The 20,919-nt window shown below is 39.8% G+C and overlaps 1 protein-coding gene across 1 annotated transcript in view; it reads left to right on the forward strand.

Annotated features, from left to right (window-relative positions):
• Window positions 1-20,919, forward strand: part of Shc4 (SHC adaptor protein 4) — a 112,612-nt gene that overhangs the window by 77,704 nt on the left and 13,989 nt on the right. Inside the window, exons 7-10 of the mRNA XM_004669736.3 lie at window positions 381-504; window positions 1,983-2,148; window positions 3,286-3,346; window positions 8,896-9,075. Coding sequence (XP_004669793.3) covers window positions 381-504; window positions 1,983-2,148; window positions 3,286-3,346; window positions 8,896-9,075 — 531 coding nt within the window. The remainder of the gene's footprint in view (window positions 1-380; window positions 505-1,982; window positions 2,149-3,285; window positions 3,347-8,895; window positions 9,076-20,919) is intronic.

Here is a 20,919-nt window from a genome sequence, read left to right on the forward strand (position 1 = left end):
AGGCCTAGCTGGGTGTTGTGGTGCATGCTTTAATCCCAGCAGAGGTAGGAGGATCACTGTGAGTTCAATACCAGCCTGGTTCTGCAGAGTGAATTCTAGGTCACTCTGGACTAGAGATACTGTCTTTAATGAAACAAACAAAAATAGGATGGCCTTGAATATTTTCCATGCAACAAAATTTGTATTTAAATATGTAAGTGTAAAATTTGTATAGTTTCCACATGGACTCATCTAAAATATGAAGTGTTTATTATGTCATTTCATAGCTGAAGAGCACTTGTAAACCTGCTCAATTTCAAACACATGCCAATTCATGACTTAAGTAATGTTGTCTTGCTAAAAATGTATTATAATGTTCATTTTTGTATGTCTTCTCACAGCATGTCACATACTGGAATGTTGCAATGGAATGGCCCAAAATGTCATAAGTACCATAGGGCAGGCATTTGAACTGCGGTTTAAACAGTACTTGAAAAATCCTTCCTTGAATGCTTCTTGTGAAAGGTCAGCCAAGTGTTCTATAATATTTAACTTTCTAGTTCTATGTATTTTAAAATTAATATAATGTTTTAAATAAACTAAGTTTAGTCATTTTTTCTTAAGAAGCATAGTTTCAATACAAAATATTGGTGACATTTCCCATTTTTCTTCTGATCATTTGTCTAGGTATTTCCTTTAAATGTGGGAAGGAACCAGCTCTGTTTCTCTAGTGCTACATGGAATTATGTAGAGTTGTAAAATAACTGACATCAACAAATACCACAGGTTTGCATATTAATAAAAACCAAATCAAACCCGAAACAAAGAGCAAAACAGGAGTAATCCAAATTCCTCTGCAGAACTGCCTGCAGTGTGCTGTGAAAGCAGGGCAGTTCTAGTGCACTGCAGGGTGGAGCAGATGTGCCCCATGGATTGGTGGTTCTGACTGAGACACAGAACAACTAAGGTGAAAGCTGGTTCTTGCAGGCCATCAGATGCAGCCATATGTAGAATGCAATGAGGACTATGGTTTGCACAGTTCAACCCTGAGAAATGAAACTTGGATGCTTTCAAATGCACCTCCCCATTTGCCATTTTGTGTAAATGCAAGTACTGAGTTTGAGAGCCTGCTTTAAGAGGTGGTCCAGTCAACAAAGGAAAGGGTTTACCAGAGGCTTGATCCTGTCTTTCCCCAAGACAGTACTTTGTTTCAGCACTGTTGTTGTTCATGTGGGATGAACCCCACAGATGTGATATGTGGGGTGTCATGAGAACGAACTCATTCTAAAAAGATTTGATTTATTCTTTTTTATAAGAAAAATTTGCTAACTCTAATTTAAAGAAAAGCACATTTGTTTCTTTTTTACCATTTCAACTTTAAACAATTGCATACTTCCACATATGATTCTAATACTTCTTTATGAATCCCATATATGTGTCTAATCCCATAATGTAATTTTGCTCTTGTCACTACAGCAATTAATGTGGGAATTTCCAAATGTGAGTTTAGGCAAGATAGCTGGTCACGGTTTTCTGACTATTTTTTTCATCTTAAATTGGCTTGGGCCCTCAACTCAAAGAACAATATCACAATATCTAAAGGCTTATAACCAAAACATTTCCAAAATGGAAAAATTGAAAAGTACTGGTGATGCCTAGAAAATATTTGCACATTTATGATCTTATGACCAAAAAATGCCTTATATTTAGGAAGCTCATTATTCATCTTTGCTATTGTTGCCATTATCATTATTTCTTGCTGGAGAAAAACAGATCCTCCCTCCTCTTGAGCACTCTGTTGGCATGCCCCAGCTGGATCATCTACAGGAACCTAAATAGCCAGTGATTTGGCACAGATGTTTGACATCACCCACACATAGCAATGAACTTAAAGCTTGAATGCAAAGGTCTTCAGGGTGAATTGCTTGGTTATGATCACTTTTCATCCCCTCCAGCATTGGATGTCCTGCCCAGCCTCCTGGGGATTCTTTGTTCCTTTACAGTGAGGAGGTACATGTTGATGGCTCCACTGAGGAGCAAGGTGACTATTACAATGCAATCCCAGGGAAGCAGCCACCTGCAGGCGGTGTCTCCGATGTGCGGATCAAGGTTCAAACCACAGAAAAAATGGTTTATTGCCCTGTACAGTGTGAAAAGTTGTGTTATTTAGTAAGTAATGTTTTATTACTATTGCTCTTAGAGCCAGCAATGTGATTTTGCCCTTGCCACTAGAGCAATTAATGTGAGAATTTCCAAATGTGAGTTTAGAGACATTGCCTTCTTCCGCAAATGCATGGCCAGAGAGAGTGAGTCATTGTTGGAGCCTACATTGGAGGAAAAAAAAAAAAAAAAAAAAAAAAAAATATATATATATATATATATATACACACACACACACACACACACACACATATAATTATGTTTATATATGTGTGGTATGAATGCATGTGGAGACCAGAGATGTTGAGTGTATTCCTCCATTGCTGAATTTTTTTTTTTTTTTTTTTTTTTTTTTTTGAGACAGGTCTTCTCACTGAGCCTATAGCTCACTGATTTGCTAAACTAGCCAGCAAGCTCCAGGGCTCCTCCTGCCTCTGCCTCCGGAATGATTAGATACCAGGTGTGCCCTGCTATACCCGGCTTTTACATGGGTATTAGGGACCCAAACTCAGGTCCTCATGCTTGTGCAGCAAGCATTTTACTGACTGAGCCATTTCCTCAGTCTCTTGTACTGGATCATTCTTATCCCCAACCCCCAACCACAGCCTTAGCAGATGACTTCGTATCTGTATCACTGGAAAAACACAGAGCCATCTGACATGCTACTCTAATCTCCTCCACTCCCCACTTTTAAGTCTTCCTGTGTCTTTGCCTTTTTTCCTGAGCAACTGTCTCCACATGGAATCTCTTCTTTTTTAATGTTTTTTGATTTTTTGTTTATTTTTATTTATTTATTTGAGAGTAACAGACAGACACACAGAGAGAATGAGCATGCCAGAGCCTCTAGCCCCTGAAAACGAACTCCAGATGCATGCACCACCTTGTACATCTGGCTTACAGGGGTCCTGGGGAATCGAGCCTCAAGTCGGGGTCCTTAGGCTTCACAGGCAAGCGCTTAACCACTAAGCCATCTTTCCAGCCCCCACATGATATTTATTGAGGATCTCTCATGGCTTAGTTTCCAACTTTATCAGAGATCCTTTGTTAGATTGTGAAATTCCTATATTCTCATGGAGTAGTTATTTCTTCTTGGACTTTATGAATGTACAGTGTTGCTAAATGTTTCACAATTTGTTGTTTGTACAGCCTGGGAACTCCAAATGCAGCAGTGTATATGAGAACTGTGTGGAACAGAGCAGGGCGATAGGTAGGTACAGTGTTCTTCCCATCTGCCAACTTCTGGTTCCTTTTACGTCATGAATGTGTGTGTACGTGCGTGTGTGTGCATGCGTTTGTGCATGCGTGAGTGTGTGTGTGTGCATGTGCACTTGCTCTTTTAAATACTTCATGGAAAAGTCAGGTAAATGGAATGAAACATATAAGCCTTTGGCTTCAGGCCAAAGGAAGCCTAGAATGCCACGGGCATATCTCTAAAAACCATCCTGGTTCTCCCTTGGTCTTATGTGATCTACCATGCTGATGACTGTGCCTTGTAGGGTTTTACACTACTCTCACATCTGAAAACTCTCACTGGGAAAGGTGTTCCTTTTGCTTAAAACTCAAGGAAGTTCCATTCCAAAGATCAGATGGTAAACTAGTATGAACACTGGTGCCTGGAAAATTCATTAGGAGTAAGACATATATCCCTAAGGACCTGTAAGAACACCCAGACATGTGAACATACTTTGTAATAAAAAATGGTTTGGAACCTGAGATATATTTTTCCACAAAATTAATTTAATTACAATGGCTAGCTCTTATATGTCTGCACTATTTTCTACTATTCTGGTTTGTTTATACCTGGGGGTAAATGTATGTTTCTAAAATTACAAACTGGGAGCCTTTCAGAATATTTAGGTGAGAGATGATGTCTTTAATTGAAAAAATATCCTTGGGCTGGCTGTTTTCCTTCCCTGAATCACCAAGATACAGCATTGTTTCTACAGAAAAGCAGGGTCTATTACAATGGGGAGCCAGACTACCAGGAAGTAAGCTCCTCACAGCTCAGCGGGTTAGAACAGCGCCACCAGTAGTGTGCTGTGGAGCATGACCTGCTCTTCCTCTTGTGGCAAGAGAAAGTGCCTTATTCTAGCATTCCTTCATTACTAGACAGCCATAAGTCAGGTCTTGGTACCTGACTAGTACTCCTTAGTTATATGTTTATCTGAAATTCTTGGCCAATGAGCAAATAATCAATTGCCAAAATAGCAAATTCATAGATTTTTTATGGTACAGAAGCATTTGATAAACATCTATATAAATATTTGCAATAAGGTTTGGCCTTTTCCTCCCCAAACATTTACTCAAATATTGGCTTAAAACTTGAATTCTCAATATACAATCAATACTGTAACCGGTGTCTTATTATATTTATTACTTTATATTATAAAATTCCTATCTTAATAGTAATTTTTCATAAAAAATAGCTAGCAAAGTTGAATATTTCCTTAATATTCAAATTAAATATAAATGAAAATGCTGGGCTGGAAAGATGGTTTAGTGATTAAGGCACATGCCTGCAAAGCCTAAGGAACCTGGTTCAATTCTCCAGGTCCCATGTTAGCCAGATGCACATGGTGGTACACGCATCTGGAGTTTGTTTGCAGGCACTAGAGGCCCTGGCACACCCATTCTCACTCTCTCTCTCTCTCTCTCTCTCTCTCTCTCTCTCTCTCTGTCCCTAATTAATAAATAAATAAAAGTAAAATCTTTTAAAAAAAATGAAAATGTTGATTTTTTTTCTTGGTTTTTCAAGGTAGGGTTTTGTTCTAGCTCAAGTTGACTTGAAATTCACTATGCAGTCCCAGGGTGGCCTCCTACCTCTGCCTCCTGAATGTTGGGATTAAAGGTGTGTGCCACCATGCCCCACCAAATGCTGATATGTTAAATTTCTTCAATTTATGAGAGCTTAAGCCTGGAATTTTTGTTACTTACAGTAATAGATTTACCATTTATATTTGTTTTCTTCTACCAACTTTCTTTTAGGCAGATTGGATGGGTTCATAGAGTTATGTTTGGAACAAAGAAATTTTGAGAGGCATAATGGCTGGGATGTGTGGCTAAGCTTCCACTGACCACAGTTTACCCTCGAATGATTTTAAATTTTGGCAGGCAATAGCATACTTTAAAAGTACACATCTGGAGTTTGTTTGTAGTGGCTGGTGGCCCTAGCATGCCCATTCTCTCTCTCTCCCCCTTTCTTTGTCAAATAAGTAAAAATAAAATATTTTTAAAAAGTAAGATCACATTGTCCACTAGACTATGATGGTACATTTGTACCTAAAGAATGGCCCTTTTAAAATTTATTTATTTGAGACAGAGAGAAAGAGGCAGATAGAGAGGGAGAATGGGCGTGCCAGGGCCTCCAGTGGCTGCAAACGAACTCCAGATGCATGCATCACCTTGAGCATCTGTCTTACGTGGGTCCTGGAGAATTGAACATGGGTCCTTTGGCTTGGCAGGCAAGCACCTTAACCACTAAGCCATCCTTCTAGTCCAAGAATGAACATTTTTAAAGGAGTCTGGATATGGACAGGGATGCTTTACATAATGCTTTGGGATAGGGCAGCTTTTGAGGAAGGAGATGAGCTAGCACCTTGTGAGAAATGGTGATTCAGAATCTTTAGAATATGATGGGATCAAGTATGCTCAGAAAAAGAATGACTAAATAACTGAGTAGAAAGTCAGTTATTCATTCAGTTGACAGCAATTTTTTTGTTTGACACTTTTTCTATGCTAGACATTGAAATTTCCTAAGATAAATAAATGGGTTCTAGGCTTTCCTTGGAGACTCAAGGCATTTGCAGTCTAAAGGGTGAATACAATTAAACAGATATAGTATACTCTGGAATGGAGAGGAGGATTCTGGAAGACTCCCAGATAGTGATGGCTGCAGAGCAGAATGGTGCAGGACACACAGGAGGTAGGTAAAGGAAAGGGAAAAGATGCAGGAAGAGATGAGCATCTGCACAGCCAATGCAGAAGCAGACAGGGGAGCACAGACAGAAGCTTTCTTTTAGGTACACACTGAGACAGCAGGCACTGTGTCCAGTGTCTCACCAACATTTGATTTAATCCTCCAACTGCACCTTAAAGATACAAAAATGGAGTCATACATTAATTAACTTACACAACACAAAATGTAAGAGGTACAATAGGGATTTGAACTCAGGTCTATATAAATTTAGAAGCAGACATCTTTGTTACTGTTAGAATGCTTGATCATATTCTACTTGCAATAAATTTATGGGTAGGCACTCCTAAATACATGATTATCCAATCATATGTAAGATATATATATATACATACGTACACATGTGCATACACTATCATACAGGAACTATAATATACTTGAAAAGTTTATAATTAGAACTGATTGAATGATAAACATTTTCAAAAATATTTTATTTGTTTATTTGCAAGCAGAAAGAGAGAGAATGAACATACCAGGGTGTCTAGCTGCTGCAAACAAACTCCAGACACATGTGCCACCCTGTGCATCTGGCTTTACATAGGTACTGGAGAATCAAACTCAGGTCATCAGGCTCTACAGGCAAATGCCTTAACCAGTGAGCCATCTCCCCAGACCCAGTGATAAACATTTTTGAAAATTATTGCTAATCACAATAGCTGTATGCTATCATTCAGTGATATCTCAAGACCCAGCAGTTAGAATATTCATAGATAAAGAAAACAGGTATCAATCTATATTTAAAATCTTGTTAATTTAACTTTAGGGAAAAACTACAATTCAGAGACAAAATTTTTAATCTGATCAGGTCATTACTGTTTTTAGGCTCATAATGCAGCTGAGAAAGAGGTTATACTAAAAGAATTATCTCCAGTCCTTGATGTCTTTGCAATGACCTTTTGGTCACCTTCTGTTTGTGGACATAAGTGTAAAGTACATACTGTAATTCATAAATCCACTTAATTAAGCAAATAGATAGTACCATATGTCACAAAATGCACATATACAGTGTCCTGCTGGCATCTCCCTCTGTAGAGTCCTTGTTCCTCCACAGAACATCCTATGTATAAAGTATGACACTTGACAGGATGACATGTAACAGCTGACAAACAGACCAGTATGAAGCAGATGATGGTAGTGAGAGTGTAGGCTTCCAACTGGGCTTCCCTTACTCCATGTATTCATAAGTTCCCATACTATGAGTGATATAAGAGCTATGGCTCACCAAAAACGTGAAATCCAATGCAAGGCTGGTCCTCTTTGGATGACATTGAAGGAATTTAATGACTGAAGCAACAGAAGAACTAGAGCCATTCTTGTTGTGTGGGAAGACAATGGAGTGTCACAAGGTAGGTTGCAGTGGAACATCACTACGTCCTATACAGTCTCATGTGATCCCGTAGAACACAGACTGAAACAATGAATGTGCTCGTTTAAACTGAGAAGCAAGAACATTTTATCCTGACATTCTTAGGACAGAACCATTTGGATATTAGAGAGCACTGTATGCCATTAGCTCATGAAATACTATGCATTTGATAACAGTTATATGCCAGGGAAATGAAGGGTTGCAGCTGTGAACAAAACTGATATTATTCTTGCTGCTGTAGAACATGAAGTTGAGATACAGTTCAGATCTTAAACAAATAACAGAAATTAAAGAATTAATTACTGCTGTGGACTAGCCCATGGATGTCAAGTGTCAGCTTCTAGGAAAGCAGAGGTCACATCTAGTCTGCAGTCAGGGAAGGATGTCCAGAAGAAAATGATGTTTAAGTTGGCATCTGCAAGACAGAAGTGTTGGAAATGGGAGATACAAGTATGTCAATCAAAAGTGACAGTCCTTATATGGAGATAATGCTGCAGGAAAGCCAGCGTGATCTCTGCAGAGACTGGGGAGGAGAAGGGAAACTGGTGGATAGGACAGGGGTTATAGCCTGTGAGAGTCTGAGAAGCAACTGGGAAATAGGATTGGTTTTCAATTTTAAAAGACCATTTTGGCCGCGATATGTAGAGTAGGATGTAAGGGGTTGGGGAGTAGGTTCAGCACAGAGTAGGTAGCCTAAAGGCAGAGTCCATTCCATTGAATGACAGAGTTAAATCCCAGCAAGAAAACCCTTAGGGAATCGAAAAGATTTTCATTCCAAAGAATTTAATTGTTACTCATGTATGAATTTACTTACTTTTAAGTTAATTTAATGCAGAGGGCATAAAAATTCTGAATTAACTAACAAGTTCTTGTAATGGAGGTATAGCAATAGATATTCATGTTCAGTATGAGATAGATTTTACTTATTCCTGGGCTGCCCTCTGAGCCACATATTGGTGGTATTTGCTTACACAACTGGTCCTTTTTATTCCATGGCCATTTATCTTCTGATTTTACTGCTTGTTCCCGGTCTGCATTTTTTTTTTTTTTTTTTTGAAGTACGGTCTCACTCTAGCCCAGACTGACCTGGAATTCACACTGTGTTCTCAGGGTAGCCTCAAACTCATGGTGATCCTCCTACCTCTGCCTCCCAAGTGCTGGGGTTAAAGGTGTGCACCCCCACACCCAACTCCTGTCTACTTTTGAAAATGCAATGGCTAAGGTATGAGCAAAGAAAAAATGGCCAAAGAGAGAGGGTAGTTTTTCCTCAGTCTGATGCCTACCAAACGTAAAAGTCAGTGTACAGTCCTTGTTTGGAATAGATATGCTTACAGCTTATTATCAATCCTCAACTCAAACATGATTTACTGTTCACAAAGCAAAAATATGATACACTGACCTCTCTTAATCTCTACAGGTAATTCCCATAAAAGAGGAGTGCAGTCCCAATATGATGCCTCATTAATGAAGCATTCGTGTCAAGTGGATCTCTTAGATGACCGGTGCTACATTAACACGCAAGCTCTTCAACATACACTTGGCTGTGCTCCAAATCAAAGCTCTCCTCAGCCCCAGGGGAGCTGGTGGCATGTCAGAAGTAAGTACCTATCAATGGTTTATGTTCTTTTCCTGGTCCCATGGCAACAAATGATCACAAATTCAAGTGTTCTCTCTGCTTCAGCTATATACATTATCACCCGTAATAATGGCCAGGCTACCTCTGCAGCCACTTCCCTACACTCTAGTCTCTTATGTTTCACACTCAAAGACTTCAACACATTCTCTAATCCTTCAGCTGTTTTCAGGACATCCCCGAATTCCCATGGTGGACCTCATTTATCAAACATGATATGACTCCATGCCACATAGGGGAGGATGCCCACCCTGGATTGCTCCCCCAGATACTCTTCCTCCAGATGACTTAGCCTGAGTTACCTGTCTAGCAGCAAGACCCAGGCTCCCACCACCACCACAAGAAGACACACCACCATGCACCATGTGGGGAAGGATGGCCACATTGGGATTTCCCCCATGGAAACTCCCTCTCCAGCCTCCGCTACATGCCTTGCTGACCAAAGCCAGACCATGCCACTGCTCCTCCTAAACTCATCTTTGGTTCTGCCATGCCTCACATTGAACACCAAGTGTCATGGGAAACTTTTCCCCTGAGGAGACACGAACACAAATCTTCACCCAATATTGGGCTCAGATGGCAGACCAAAGTACAATCACACCAATACCAGTTCAGTGAACCAGTGAGTTTATTGGGGGGATTGCTTACAGAACACATAAGAATGTGGGGTCCCCAAAACAGACACTTGGATGAAAATTCCTGTGTTAACATTACTCCTCAGGATAAGGGCTTACTTACTTACAGAGCATCAGGACCCCAGAGCAGCTGTGCCATAGAGAAGTCTTATTCCACCCTGACTGACAAGTTCTCTGTGGACACTTTTAGAAGCTCCTTATCCCTGTCCAGGAGTATGAGACCAAAGAGAAGCACTTCAGCAGGGCTCACTGTACTGGAGTTACCCCACAGACACTCCTCCCTCAGCTTGGGGGTGAGGGCTTACTTACAGAGCATGGAGATCCCAAAGCAGCATTTCAGTGGTGTATACTGTACCAGGATTACCCCCATGGATGCTTCTCCCTCAGTCTTGGGGTAAGGACTTACGTAGCATGGAGACTCCAAAGAAACCACTATATGGAGCTTACTGCATTGAGATTAACCCTGCAGATACTCCTCCATCAGACGTGGGGTGAGGGCTTATCCTCAGAGCATGGAGACTCCAGAGATACCACCTTAATGGAGCTCATTGTTCCTAGATCTTTATCTATGCACCCTCATGTTATGAGATCTTGTGCTGGTACAGGGAACACCTAAATCTCAGGTCGGAGGTCTGATTATCCTCCCCAACACCATCACTTGTGAGTTGGCCCAGCTGCTTTTGATAAAGCTGGCAATAGTTGTTTATACCTTTCCGTGCAGAGGAAATTTACCATACAGCAGTAGCAATTGCCAATCCTCCTTAGCTTGCAAGCACTTGATTCCAATCTCTGCATCAGCCATCACGTTCCCTTCCCCCTTTTTGTCTTATAGAAAAACTATCACACTTTTGATGGGTGAGATGGTTACATGAAATAGGATTATTTCATCTCAAAATTCTTAATTATATCTACAAAGACCCTTTTGACAAATTAGGTCACATTCAAAAGTGTTTAAGTGATAAGTATATTTTGGGGGTTTGGTATTTAAATGACTGTACTATCTCTCATATTAAAGAAGAATATCTTATTGTAATCATCTTTAGGGAGTTAAAAAGATTATTTACTGATCTCAGGCCTTCACCATTGTTAACAGGTCAGAATTTTGTAGAGATACTTTGAATTTCAAAGATTTTGGCATGTTTTTGAATAATTATTTTAAAATATTTGAATTTATTCTCATGTTTTTGTTTTGTGTTTTTGATGAAGAAAGGGACTGTTAAAGCCAGAAAACACTTTTAAATTTGTTTATTTCTTTGAGAAACAATGGCTACTATTTTTATTTTTTAGTGGTGGTACTAATTACATTCACTTTGTTATGTCATCTATGTAGGATAAAATCAGATAGATCCTCTCTTCAACCATACACTATGGGTAAAATACAATAATATGAACATCATTTTCCTACCAAATTGCTTCTAGGAGTAAATGTATAAACAAGGATTAATTAATTAATTAAAGCTCCAAGCCAACTGTTTTCTGAAAAACAAGTAAACAAAAATGCTTTTCATAAAGTTTTGAAGCATGTTGGGTTCAGAGAGTGGCTTGCTGTCAAATTTGGTTTTCTTGAAAGTTGGGGAGTCAGTCACTGAGAAAACCCCTTCACTAATTCAAGAAGTTTCTACAGAACTACAAAGGCAACTTTCCAGCTAGGGTGGCTATGAGGCAAGAAAGAGTTTAAAGGCTAGTTTTGGGGGTGAGGTGGAGAGAGGGAACCTGGGCCTCTACAGACAACTTTAACTCTCTAGACTAAGTGAACCACCATTATAAGCCAGGTTGCTTGGCACCCAATCTAACTGTTGGGTTCTCTGGTAGCAGATTCTCACGTGGAGGCTGGGCTGCAAGGTCTTTATGGGCACCAGCATCAGGAAGCAATAGGAGGAAGTAGGTCTGGACAGTAGAGGAGGTAGAATTATAATACACGTCTGTGAGAGCCTTGGCCAAGCTCACATAGAGTTTCTGTGGTTTGTCAGAGTCATCCTACATTGGGCCTGAGTGCAAAGGCCTTTAGAGTCTAGAAATAGGTCATTCCAGGGAGGGAAAGCCTCTGGCCACCAAGGAAGACCCTGAAGGACAAGAGGCTGACTACTGTGTTTGAAGGAAGATCCCTACCATGTAATTTCACAAGGGACATCTCATGAGATTGGTGATAGAGTATGAAATGAATTCAGATTTTTGTTTTATTTTATTTATTTATTGTTTTTTGAGATAGGGTCTCCATCTGGCACAAGCTGTCCTAGACTCACTATGATGTCTCAGGCTGGTCTTGAACTCACAGTGATCCTCCTATGTCTGCCTCCTGAGTACTGGGACTAAAGATGTGCGCCACTACGCCCAGCTTTGATTCAGAGTTTTGTAGCAAGCTCACTAGGTTATTCAATGAGAAATATCCTCTGTGGATAAGGAAATAATTGTTACAGGGATTTTTTTAAATTTAATTTTGTATAGGTACACCCTTGGTAGCTCCTATTTTATAAACTTCCCAGAAATACAACATCTTAGGAACTTCATTTGGTACCTGGCCTAAGTTAAGCATTCTGGGATATTTTTGATTCATAACTCCAGCTTTCTTCATAATTGAGCATTCACTGTTAAAAGTATGTCTAGCTTGACACTTTATACAGCTGCCCAACCCACTGCCTCTTGAAGTGTACTAAATAAACCTAACTTCTTTCTAAAAAAAAAAAAAAAGTGTAACTGAAGCAAAGAATAGCCTTTTCTCATAGACCACTCAATAAGTTGAAAAGGCAAAATTATTCCATATCAAAATTCCTATTAATAGTTGAAAATAAGAAAGGCCTGTCTTGTAAAAATGTATTTTTCTGATTCCAGTCTTTTTTATTCCACCCTCTCTCCTCTTTTCTTTAGTGGTGACATGTTTAACTACTTATGGTCTCTTTATCCTTGTTTCCTATTAGGATTTAATGTACCATAGCCCTCCTGGGCTTTTTACTGCCCCCTTGAGGTTAATTTCATCCTGCCATTCCTCCCTCCAAAAAATTAAATACAAGTCCAAATGCATAAAAAAATGTTGGTTTAAGAAAATTTTATGATGAGATAGAGGAGGGGTAACTTTTTCCATACTTTAATAAAATATCTTCAATAGACCTTCAGTCTTTTTTCTGTAATGTTTCCTCCTGTTCTCTTCTTTCTTCCCTAAAAATCCTTTTTAGCTTCCTTTGTCCAGATAAGCTTGCTAATCAGTACACTATAAAAACAAAATGAAACAAAAGAAAAACAAATACAGAGGTTTGATCACATTTTAGGTGTACTTTTGGGGCTCCTCCATTTCTCCTGTCACACTGCCAACATAAGAGAACTCTGACAGTCTTTGGTTTTTAACAATGGCAAAAGGGTGTGTTTACTTCTACTACTAGATAATTTCTATCTCTACTTACTATAAGCTTTGGTTTAAGCTGTCATAAGAACAAATTCCCTCAAATACTATAGTGTTAAAAGGACTGAAGTTTATTTCTTTTACCTAATGTTTTGAATATTAATGGTAAGGCAGAATTGCCATTTTCTTATTTCCTGGTTTTTTAATAGTGTAAAAAGGGAATTTATTCAATGCAACCACATTGGGAAGAGGGACAGATTTATCCAGTGACTCCCTTCCATAGTGACACCCTTCCATATCTATCTTCAGGGCTCTGATATGAGGTTTAGGTTTCAGTTGCTAGCTATCATGGGGCTGTCCTGCCAGTCCTCATAGTCTGAGTTCCAGTATCTTGTACAAGGTGGTTTAACAACTTGTCAGCACTGGGTGAAATCTCTGGGAAGAAAAGCTTCCCCTTTTGCTAGTGTGGGAAATGAGTCTGGAGTGCAAGAATGACCACACAGTCCAACGTATATTGACAAGGTAACATTTATTCCTGCAGAAGGTGCATAGCTTTCAAGAGTCCAGGCAAGCAAGCACACCAACAGGTCTGCCGGGGTGTTTATAGTCCTAATTCAGGCAGGGTCCTAAGTGTCACTCTGGGTCAGATGGTGGCCTCACAATCCCAAGTGGTTGACTAAAATATATGTATTTTTTAAAAACACACATTTTCTAGGGGATACCTAAAGGAATGGAAGATTTCAGGACATTTCACCAAATTCAGAAATAGAAGCTTTGTTTTCAAGGGCTACTGACTCTTCTGGTCTCAAGGATGAATAACTCAGAAAGGGGGACAGAATGGCATCCTTCCAGAATTGAGTCTATTTCTTTAACCCTTTTCACAGAAAAGATAGTCTGTCTCTTCCTCTTTGTTCCTCACACTAGCACCAGGCTTTAGCCATTTCTTTGTAATTGCATGAAATTTCTGAGGAAATCGTAAGTTCTTGGGGTTCATTGTTTCAATAGTCTGATAGCCAAAGGGAAGGATATAAAAGTCTCTTTATAATATTTTTCTTTCTTCCAGACTGGTCACATTTCCCCAACTCTTTTATTTAATACCTCAATATAGACGTGAAACTTGTCTGTGTCTGAAACAAAGGTCATAAACAGAATATAAATAAGAACCAAGGTTAGGGCACACTCAATTAGTGACAAGTAACTGTGCATAAGAACCAGTTCCAGTTTTTCTCATTGTATTTTAAATTTTTGTGTTGTGTTGTGAGTGGGTGTACGATTGTGTATGGGCCACTTTGAGGCAGCTCTGCTTCTACTACACCTTCTTTAAGACAGGGTTTCCTGTCACTGCAGACAAACTGCCAGACTGCAAATTAGCATCAAACTAGCTGACCTGAGAGCTTCAGGTTCTCCTGGTTCTCTCTCCTGTTGCCATAGGAACACAGACGCATGCACCCCTTTACATCTGGCATTGGATGGAATTGACCCCCTACCAGGTTTTACAAGCTAGTGCCTATAACTGCTAAGCTATTGTCCAAGCCCCAAGAACCATTTCTTTCTTTCTTTCTTTCTTTCTTTCTTTCTTTCTTTCTTTCTTTCTTTCTTTCTTTCTTTCTTTCTTTCTTTCTTTCTTTTCTTCTTGTTTTTCGAGGTAGGGTCTCACTCTAGCTCAGGCTGACCTGGAATTCACTCTGTAGTCTCAGGGTGGCTTCGAACTCTCAGCGATCCTCCTACCTCTGCCTCCCTAGTGCTGGGATTAAAGACGTGCGCCACCACACCTGGCAAGAACCATTTCTTTATAACCTTTTAGCCTTAGTTACTTTTGGAAAGTCTGGCACAAGCAATTCTATCTCATTGGTTTGATCCAGGGTGTTATCATAAAACCTGGGCTAGCCTCAAATTTATGATTGCCCTGCTTCAGTTTTCCAAGTGCTGTGACAGAGGTTAGGAGTAAAGTAACCTTATTTTCCAGATAGTCAGTTAGAGACAGTGGGCCAGAACATAAAACATCGATGCTGCCCTGCCCTGGCAGAACAAGAATCCGTCTGATTTACAATGGTGATAAAGAATAGCTTCCCGATTCTTCCTCCTTAATTCTCAGTCTTTCCCCCCTCTGTGAATCTTTCTGAGTCTGTTCTTTCTGAGTCTGTATTTTCCTCTTAGGCCCCCAAGGTAATTCAAGGTCTTCCATAAACATTTGAACTTGGTAATTGAATGCCTAGGTTATAAAAAGACCTGATCCATGTTGCCACAGTGTTTTCCTCTCAGCTGGGGGAATTTCCCCCTTAGCTTGGGAGCTTCTCTGCTTCTAATATCTCATATTTCTACTTTCTCTTAGAATAAACCTTAATTTACCTTTGTGTCTACATTTTTTAGTTATTTGCTAATTGTAAGGGTCTTACCATGAAACCTAGGCTAGCCTCAAACTTAGGTTCCTCCTGCTCCAGTTTCCCGAGTGCTAGAACTATAGGTAAGTTCTCCCATGCCCAGGATGACTTCATTTCAAGTCTGATAACTTTCCTGCTTGACTCTAAAAAATATTCTCTGAAGTCATTGCTGTTTAACTATCTTCTGGTTTGAGCTCTATGGCTACTTACCATTAGATAAAAGCTGCCCTTCTCTTTTTTTAAAAAAAATATTTTTGTTTATTGATCTGAAAGCAGACAGAGAGCTAGAGCGAAGAGAGCCAGAGAGAATGTGTGTGTCAGCCTCTAGCCACTGAAAACGGACTCCAGATGCATTTGCCACTTTGTGTATCTGGCTTATGTGGGTACTAGGGAACTGAACCAAGGTAGTTAGGTTTTGCAGGCTAGTGCCTTAACTGCTGATCCATCTCTCCAGCCTGAAATCTACCATTATTGACATCTGGCTGACATCTCTGTTCAAGAAATTGGAGAAGGGACTGAGTTTAGAAGGAACCTGCTGCCTGCTAGAGTTTCCTGGTTCTTGTGTCCCAGGATGAAGAATTGTATGAGTCCCATAGTAAGGTAGTAGAAATAGAGGCAGTTTATTAAGAAAGAGAAAGACACTTCTGAGAACGATTGGGGACTAGTGAGCTAGAAAAGTCACACACTCAAAGAGTGCTGGACCACAAACCTTGTGTCCTTTTAACAATCATTTTTATAGCATCTGTTCTTCTCAAGTTTATAGATCTTGGGCTTTTTGTTTTTTTTCCACACAAGCCCTATTGTTACATGCAGCCAGCATTGGGAGGCTTCTAGTCTTCTGGTTGTTATCACCCCCTTTTATATGTTGATCATGATATAGCCCTTTCCATGTCCCTGTGCTCCTGACACAATAGTGCCTTTTTAGGTTCTCATCCCATCTGTATTAAGCCAGTGGAAAAGAAAAAGCCAAAAATAATATATTTGAGTTTCATTAAAGGATATGATTCAGTGGCCAAAATCATTATTCATCTGCCACTGGCACAACTCAGATATGTGGCCCCACTTACCTGTAAAGGAGGCTAGAAAGTTCTTCTGGCTGGTTGCCTTTAAACTTAGGAGTCATGAAATATAGTGGGAAGGAGGATGGAGACAGATATTCAGTTTGTTGTCTGCCATGACACCCCTTTCTACCTCTTGTATATCCATGAGTTATTCTTCTCATGTAGATCTCCACAGTTACGGCAGGTAGTGTCTAATGGAGATTGCTAAAGTTCACCAAGTTGTATATTCTCTCTACACTCAGGCCTAATGGTGGAATAAGGACAAGATGACTGCACTAAAAACTTAGCTTCAGGATATTGTGCTTGTCAAATCCCAAGGCAGTAATTCTGAAGATGTTCTAAGCTAGCAGTGGAGACAGAATTGCTTGGACCCTGGATCAGCATTATGATTTTGTTGCCTATGGTCTTCTGAGGATGTGGACTGTGCTGTCTGGGTTGCTCATACCATTATCCTCCCTCTGTACTCTGAGAGTAGAAGCTGGAGACTGTCTTTCTTGGAGTCTTCACCATGTTTGCAGCTGATTTCCCATTGGTGTGGGCATAAGAGGATGAAATTTGTTTCAAACCCCATAGACAAGGAACCATTGTGAGTTATTTGGCAATAAAACTTCCTCAAAAACTTAGTAGAATTCCACTTTATTTGATTACAATTCTTTCCATGTGAAGTTTTACAGAGCATTCTTTTATTGTACTATTATTATCCAAAGGGATCTATAGTAACATACCCATAGTATCTTATTCTTCTTCAGTTGATCAGTCCTATTTTAAGTTTATTAATTTTATTGATCTTCCTGAAGTATCTGAGTTTAAATTTTCTGTTCTTTTTTCCATTTCATTAATTTACAATCAATTAATTATTGTGTTTCCATCTTACTCTTTTTGAATTAATTTTTCTTTTTGTTTCTATTGCATTTCCGTCTATAGGCTTTGTAATTTTGTTTTCATAATGAAATATTTGTTATATGAACTAGAGGATATGATTTAATTTTGTTCATGTGAGTCAGTTTTTCAAACACTTTTTGTCAAATACTCTCTTTTCTCCTCTAATGTAACAATGTGAGATTAAGCTCTTTCTGTCTATATGCATCTATTTCTGGGCTCTTTATTATTCTTTCCCTGTTGGGCCAATTATCTATTATATAACAACATACTAGCTACTGTGTAGTATTTGACTTGTTTTGGTAATTTTCTTAGAGATATAATACTTCCTTTACACCACAAATAATTTTTCTTTGGGTACTACCTGAACCTCTCATTTATACTAAACTTTTCATGTCATTAAAAAAATATTTTTTCATTTATTTACAAGGAGAGAAAGGGGGGGGGAGAGAGAGAGAGAGAGAGAGAGAGAGAGAGAGAGAGAGAGAGAGAGAGAGAGAGAGAAAATGAACCAGGGTCACTAGCTGTTGCAAACAAACTCCATATGCATGCACCACTTTGTGCATCCGGCTTTCCGTGGGTATGGAGGAGTTGAATCCAGACCATTAGGCTGTGGAGGCAAGCACCTAAACTGCTGAGCAATCTTTCCAACCCTATGTCAATTTTTTAAGCCAAATATTTAGATGCTTCGTGGGGCTGGGTATGGTGGTACACACCTTTACTCCCAGTATTCAGGAGGCAGACACAGGAGGATCACTATGAGTTCAAGGCCAGCCTGAGACCAATTCCAGGTCAACCTGGGCTACAGTGAGACTCTGCCTCAAAAAAAAAAAAAAATAATAATAAACTTAATGGGATCAAGTGAATTTTTCCTCTCAATAATATAAGTAAAGTCATATTTTATAATTTTCATGTAAAAATTCCCATTGCATATTTTCATAGACTCAATAGTGTATTGTTAAACATGATTTTCTCAATTTTCATAAGTTTCATAACTGAGAGCTCTCTTACTTGCCAAAATTTAGTTGTAACCCTCAAGTCAGTACTGAGTGCTTTGGTAGTGATTTTCAGACATGCACAGAGCATCAAAACCCTTGAGTCATCTAGCTGGTGGGGTGTGTAGGCTCCCCACTGATTTTCCTGCCTTTTTGCACCAGGGTGAGGGCTATGCCAACAAGCTTCCTGCCCTGCCCTGCCTGCCCCACACTGGTGCACACTTAGCTTGCCATAGGTGAATGGGGATGAGCCTCCTGGACCAATCCATAAGCAGAAAGTTCCCATCCCCTCCAAAGCTGGCCACCTACTTTTACCTTCCCACTGGCCAAAGCCCCAGTGAGGGCTGCTCAGCACCTGGCCCTTGGCCTTACCAGCCCCAGCAAGGGTTGCTCAGGCCAGAAAGAACACTCATCCAGAAACCCAGAGTTGTCATGTGGGTTGGCATAAAGGAGGGATGCTTTTGCCCAGGTACATGTTTTACATGTGCAGTTTTCCTGCCCTTTGCCTAAATGATCTTGAACAAGAAATTGGTCTAGAAAAGTCTGGCTCATGGGGTCAGGACATTCCTCCTGGGGTAACAGTGGTACTCTGAGGGACCAAGGCCTTCAGATGTTTAACTGGTGGCTGAAGGGATGCTGTAAAATTAGTGCTGCTACTGAGGAGATGGTGACCCTCACTCCAAAATCTCCTGTCCCCAGGGGCAGAGCCAGGGAGCTTTTTGGATGCTTCTCACACTGGGTGGAGTGGACAGCACAGCCGTCAAGGAACAAAGGAGAAAACGACGGCAGAACTTGAATCCAAGGTGCATGCCGCAGCCCTGCTGCTGTCGGTCCTATTTATGGATACTGCAGTTAAATTTAAAAGTTTTAAAAATGCAAAAATGTCCTTTGAAAAAAAAATGTCCTTTGAGTCATCTCATGTCCACATTCCCAGCTGAGTTCAGACCAGGGAAAGCTCTACTTTATTTTGGTTTGCATGCTATGAAGCATGGTGTGTATGCTTGTAATCCTGGTACTTAGGAGTTTGAGGCAGGAGGAATACCATGAATTCAAGGCCAGCTTATGCTATATTAGTGAGACAGTTTCATAATAAGTAAGTAGGGCTGAAGAGATGGCTCAGTGCTTAAGGCATTTACCTGCAAAGCTTGACAACCTGGGTTTGATTACCCAGTACCCTCATAAAGCCAGGTGCACAAAGTGGCATATGTGTCTGGAGTCCATTTGCAGTGGCTGGAGGCGCTGGCATGCCCATAATCACTCACTCACTCATTCACTCTTTCTCTCTGCTTACAAATAAACAAAAAAATTTATCAAATAGCAGGGTGTGGTGGTCCCAGCACTTGGAAGGTAGAGGTAGGTGGATTGCCATGAGTTTGAGGCCACCCTGAGACTACATAATGAATTCCAGGTCAGTCTGGGATAAAGTGAAACCCTATCTTGAAAAATAAAACAAAATTTATAAAATATATAAACAGGGGCTGGAGAGATGGCTTGGCAATTAAGGCACTTGCTTGCAAAGCCAAAGGACCCAGGTTTGATTCCCCAGTGCCCCTGTAAGCCAGAAGCACATATATCTGGAGTTCGTTTGCAGTGGCTAGAAGTCCTGGTGCAACCAGTCTCTCTCTGTCTCCCCTCTTTTTCTCTCTTTGCTTGCAAATAAATAATAAAATAAATTAAAAATAAATAAACAAATAGATACACAAACCCAAAACAACAAACCAAACACCCAAGTGTCCTTCTGTGACATATTTAGTGCCTAAGTTTTCACATTTTTTGCTATTTATCAATGATTTCACTGTTTTAAAATAATTTCCGAGTGTGAAACTGAAGTTCTGGCTATTATTTTCTAAGAGCAGGAAGACTGATGTGCTTCAATAGAAAATGTGTGCTTTAGGGCTGGAGGGATGGCTTAGCAGTTAAGGCATTTGTCTGCAAAGCCAAAGGACCCAGGTTTGATTCCCCAGGACCCACATTAGCCAGATGCACAAGGGGGTGCACATGTCTGGAGTTTATCTGCAGTGGCTTGAGGCCCTGGTGTGCCCATGCTCTCTCTCCTTCTTCCTCTGTCAAATAAATAAATAAAATAAAATAAATTTTAAAAAGAAAACGTGTGCTTTAGATAAGTGTTGTTCAAGTATGAATGTCATATTGTTCACTGTGAACTCTGTGTTAGTCAGCTATAAGTACTAAACAAAGTATCTTTAAACGTAAACCCACATAAAATATGATTGTATATTGACTGATGAAAATGTTGTGACACAAGGCTTATAGTAACAGAAATTCTCTATTTCCTTTAGGACTAATGGTTTAGGTTTCACTAAGATAGTATTTATTGCAACTTCATAAAACATAATTACTGCAAATAACCAGAACTGACTGTACTTACAATTCTCTTTAGTAGGAGGTAAAATGAGAAGAGTGTAGGCTTTTGAAAGCTGAAGATTTCCCCCAGCCTTGACACTCCTCTAAGTGTGTAACTTCTTCTGATTATAAACTTAGTTATGTGACTAAGGTACCCTGACT

The sequence above is a fragment of the Jaculus jaculus genome, chromosome 8, assembly GCF_020740685.1.
Source record: "Jaculus jaculus isolate mJacJac1 chromosome 8, mJacJac1.mat.Y.cur, whole genome shotgun sequence".
Classification (NCBI taxonomy): Eukaryota; Metazoa; Chordata; class Mammalia; order Rodentia; family Dipodidae; genus Jaculus; species Jaculus jaculus.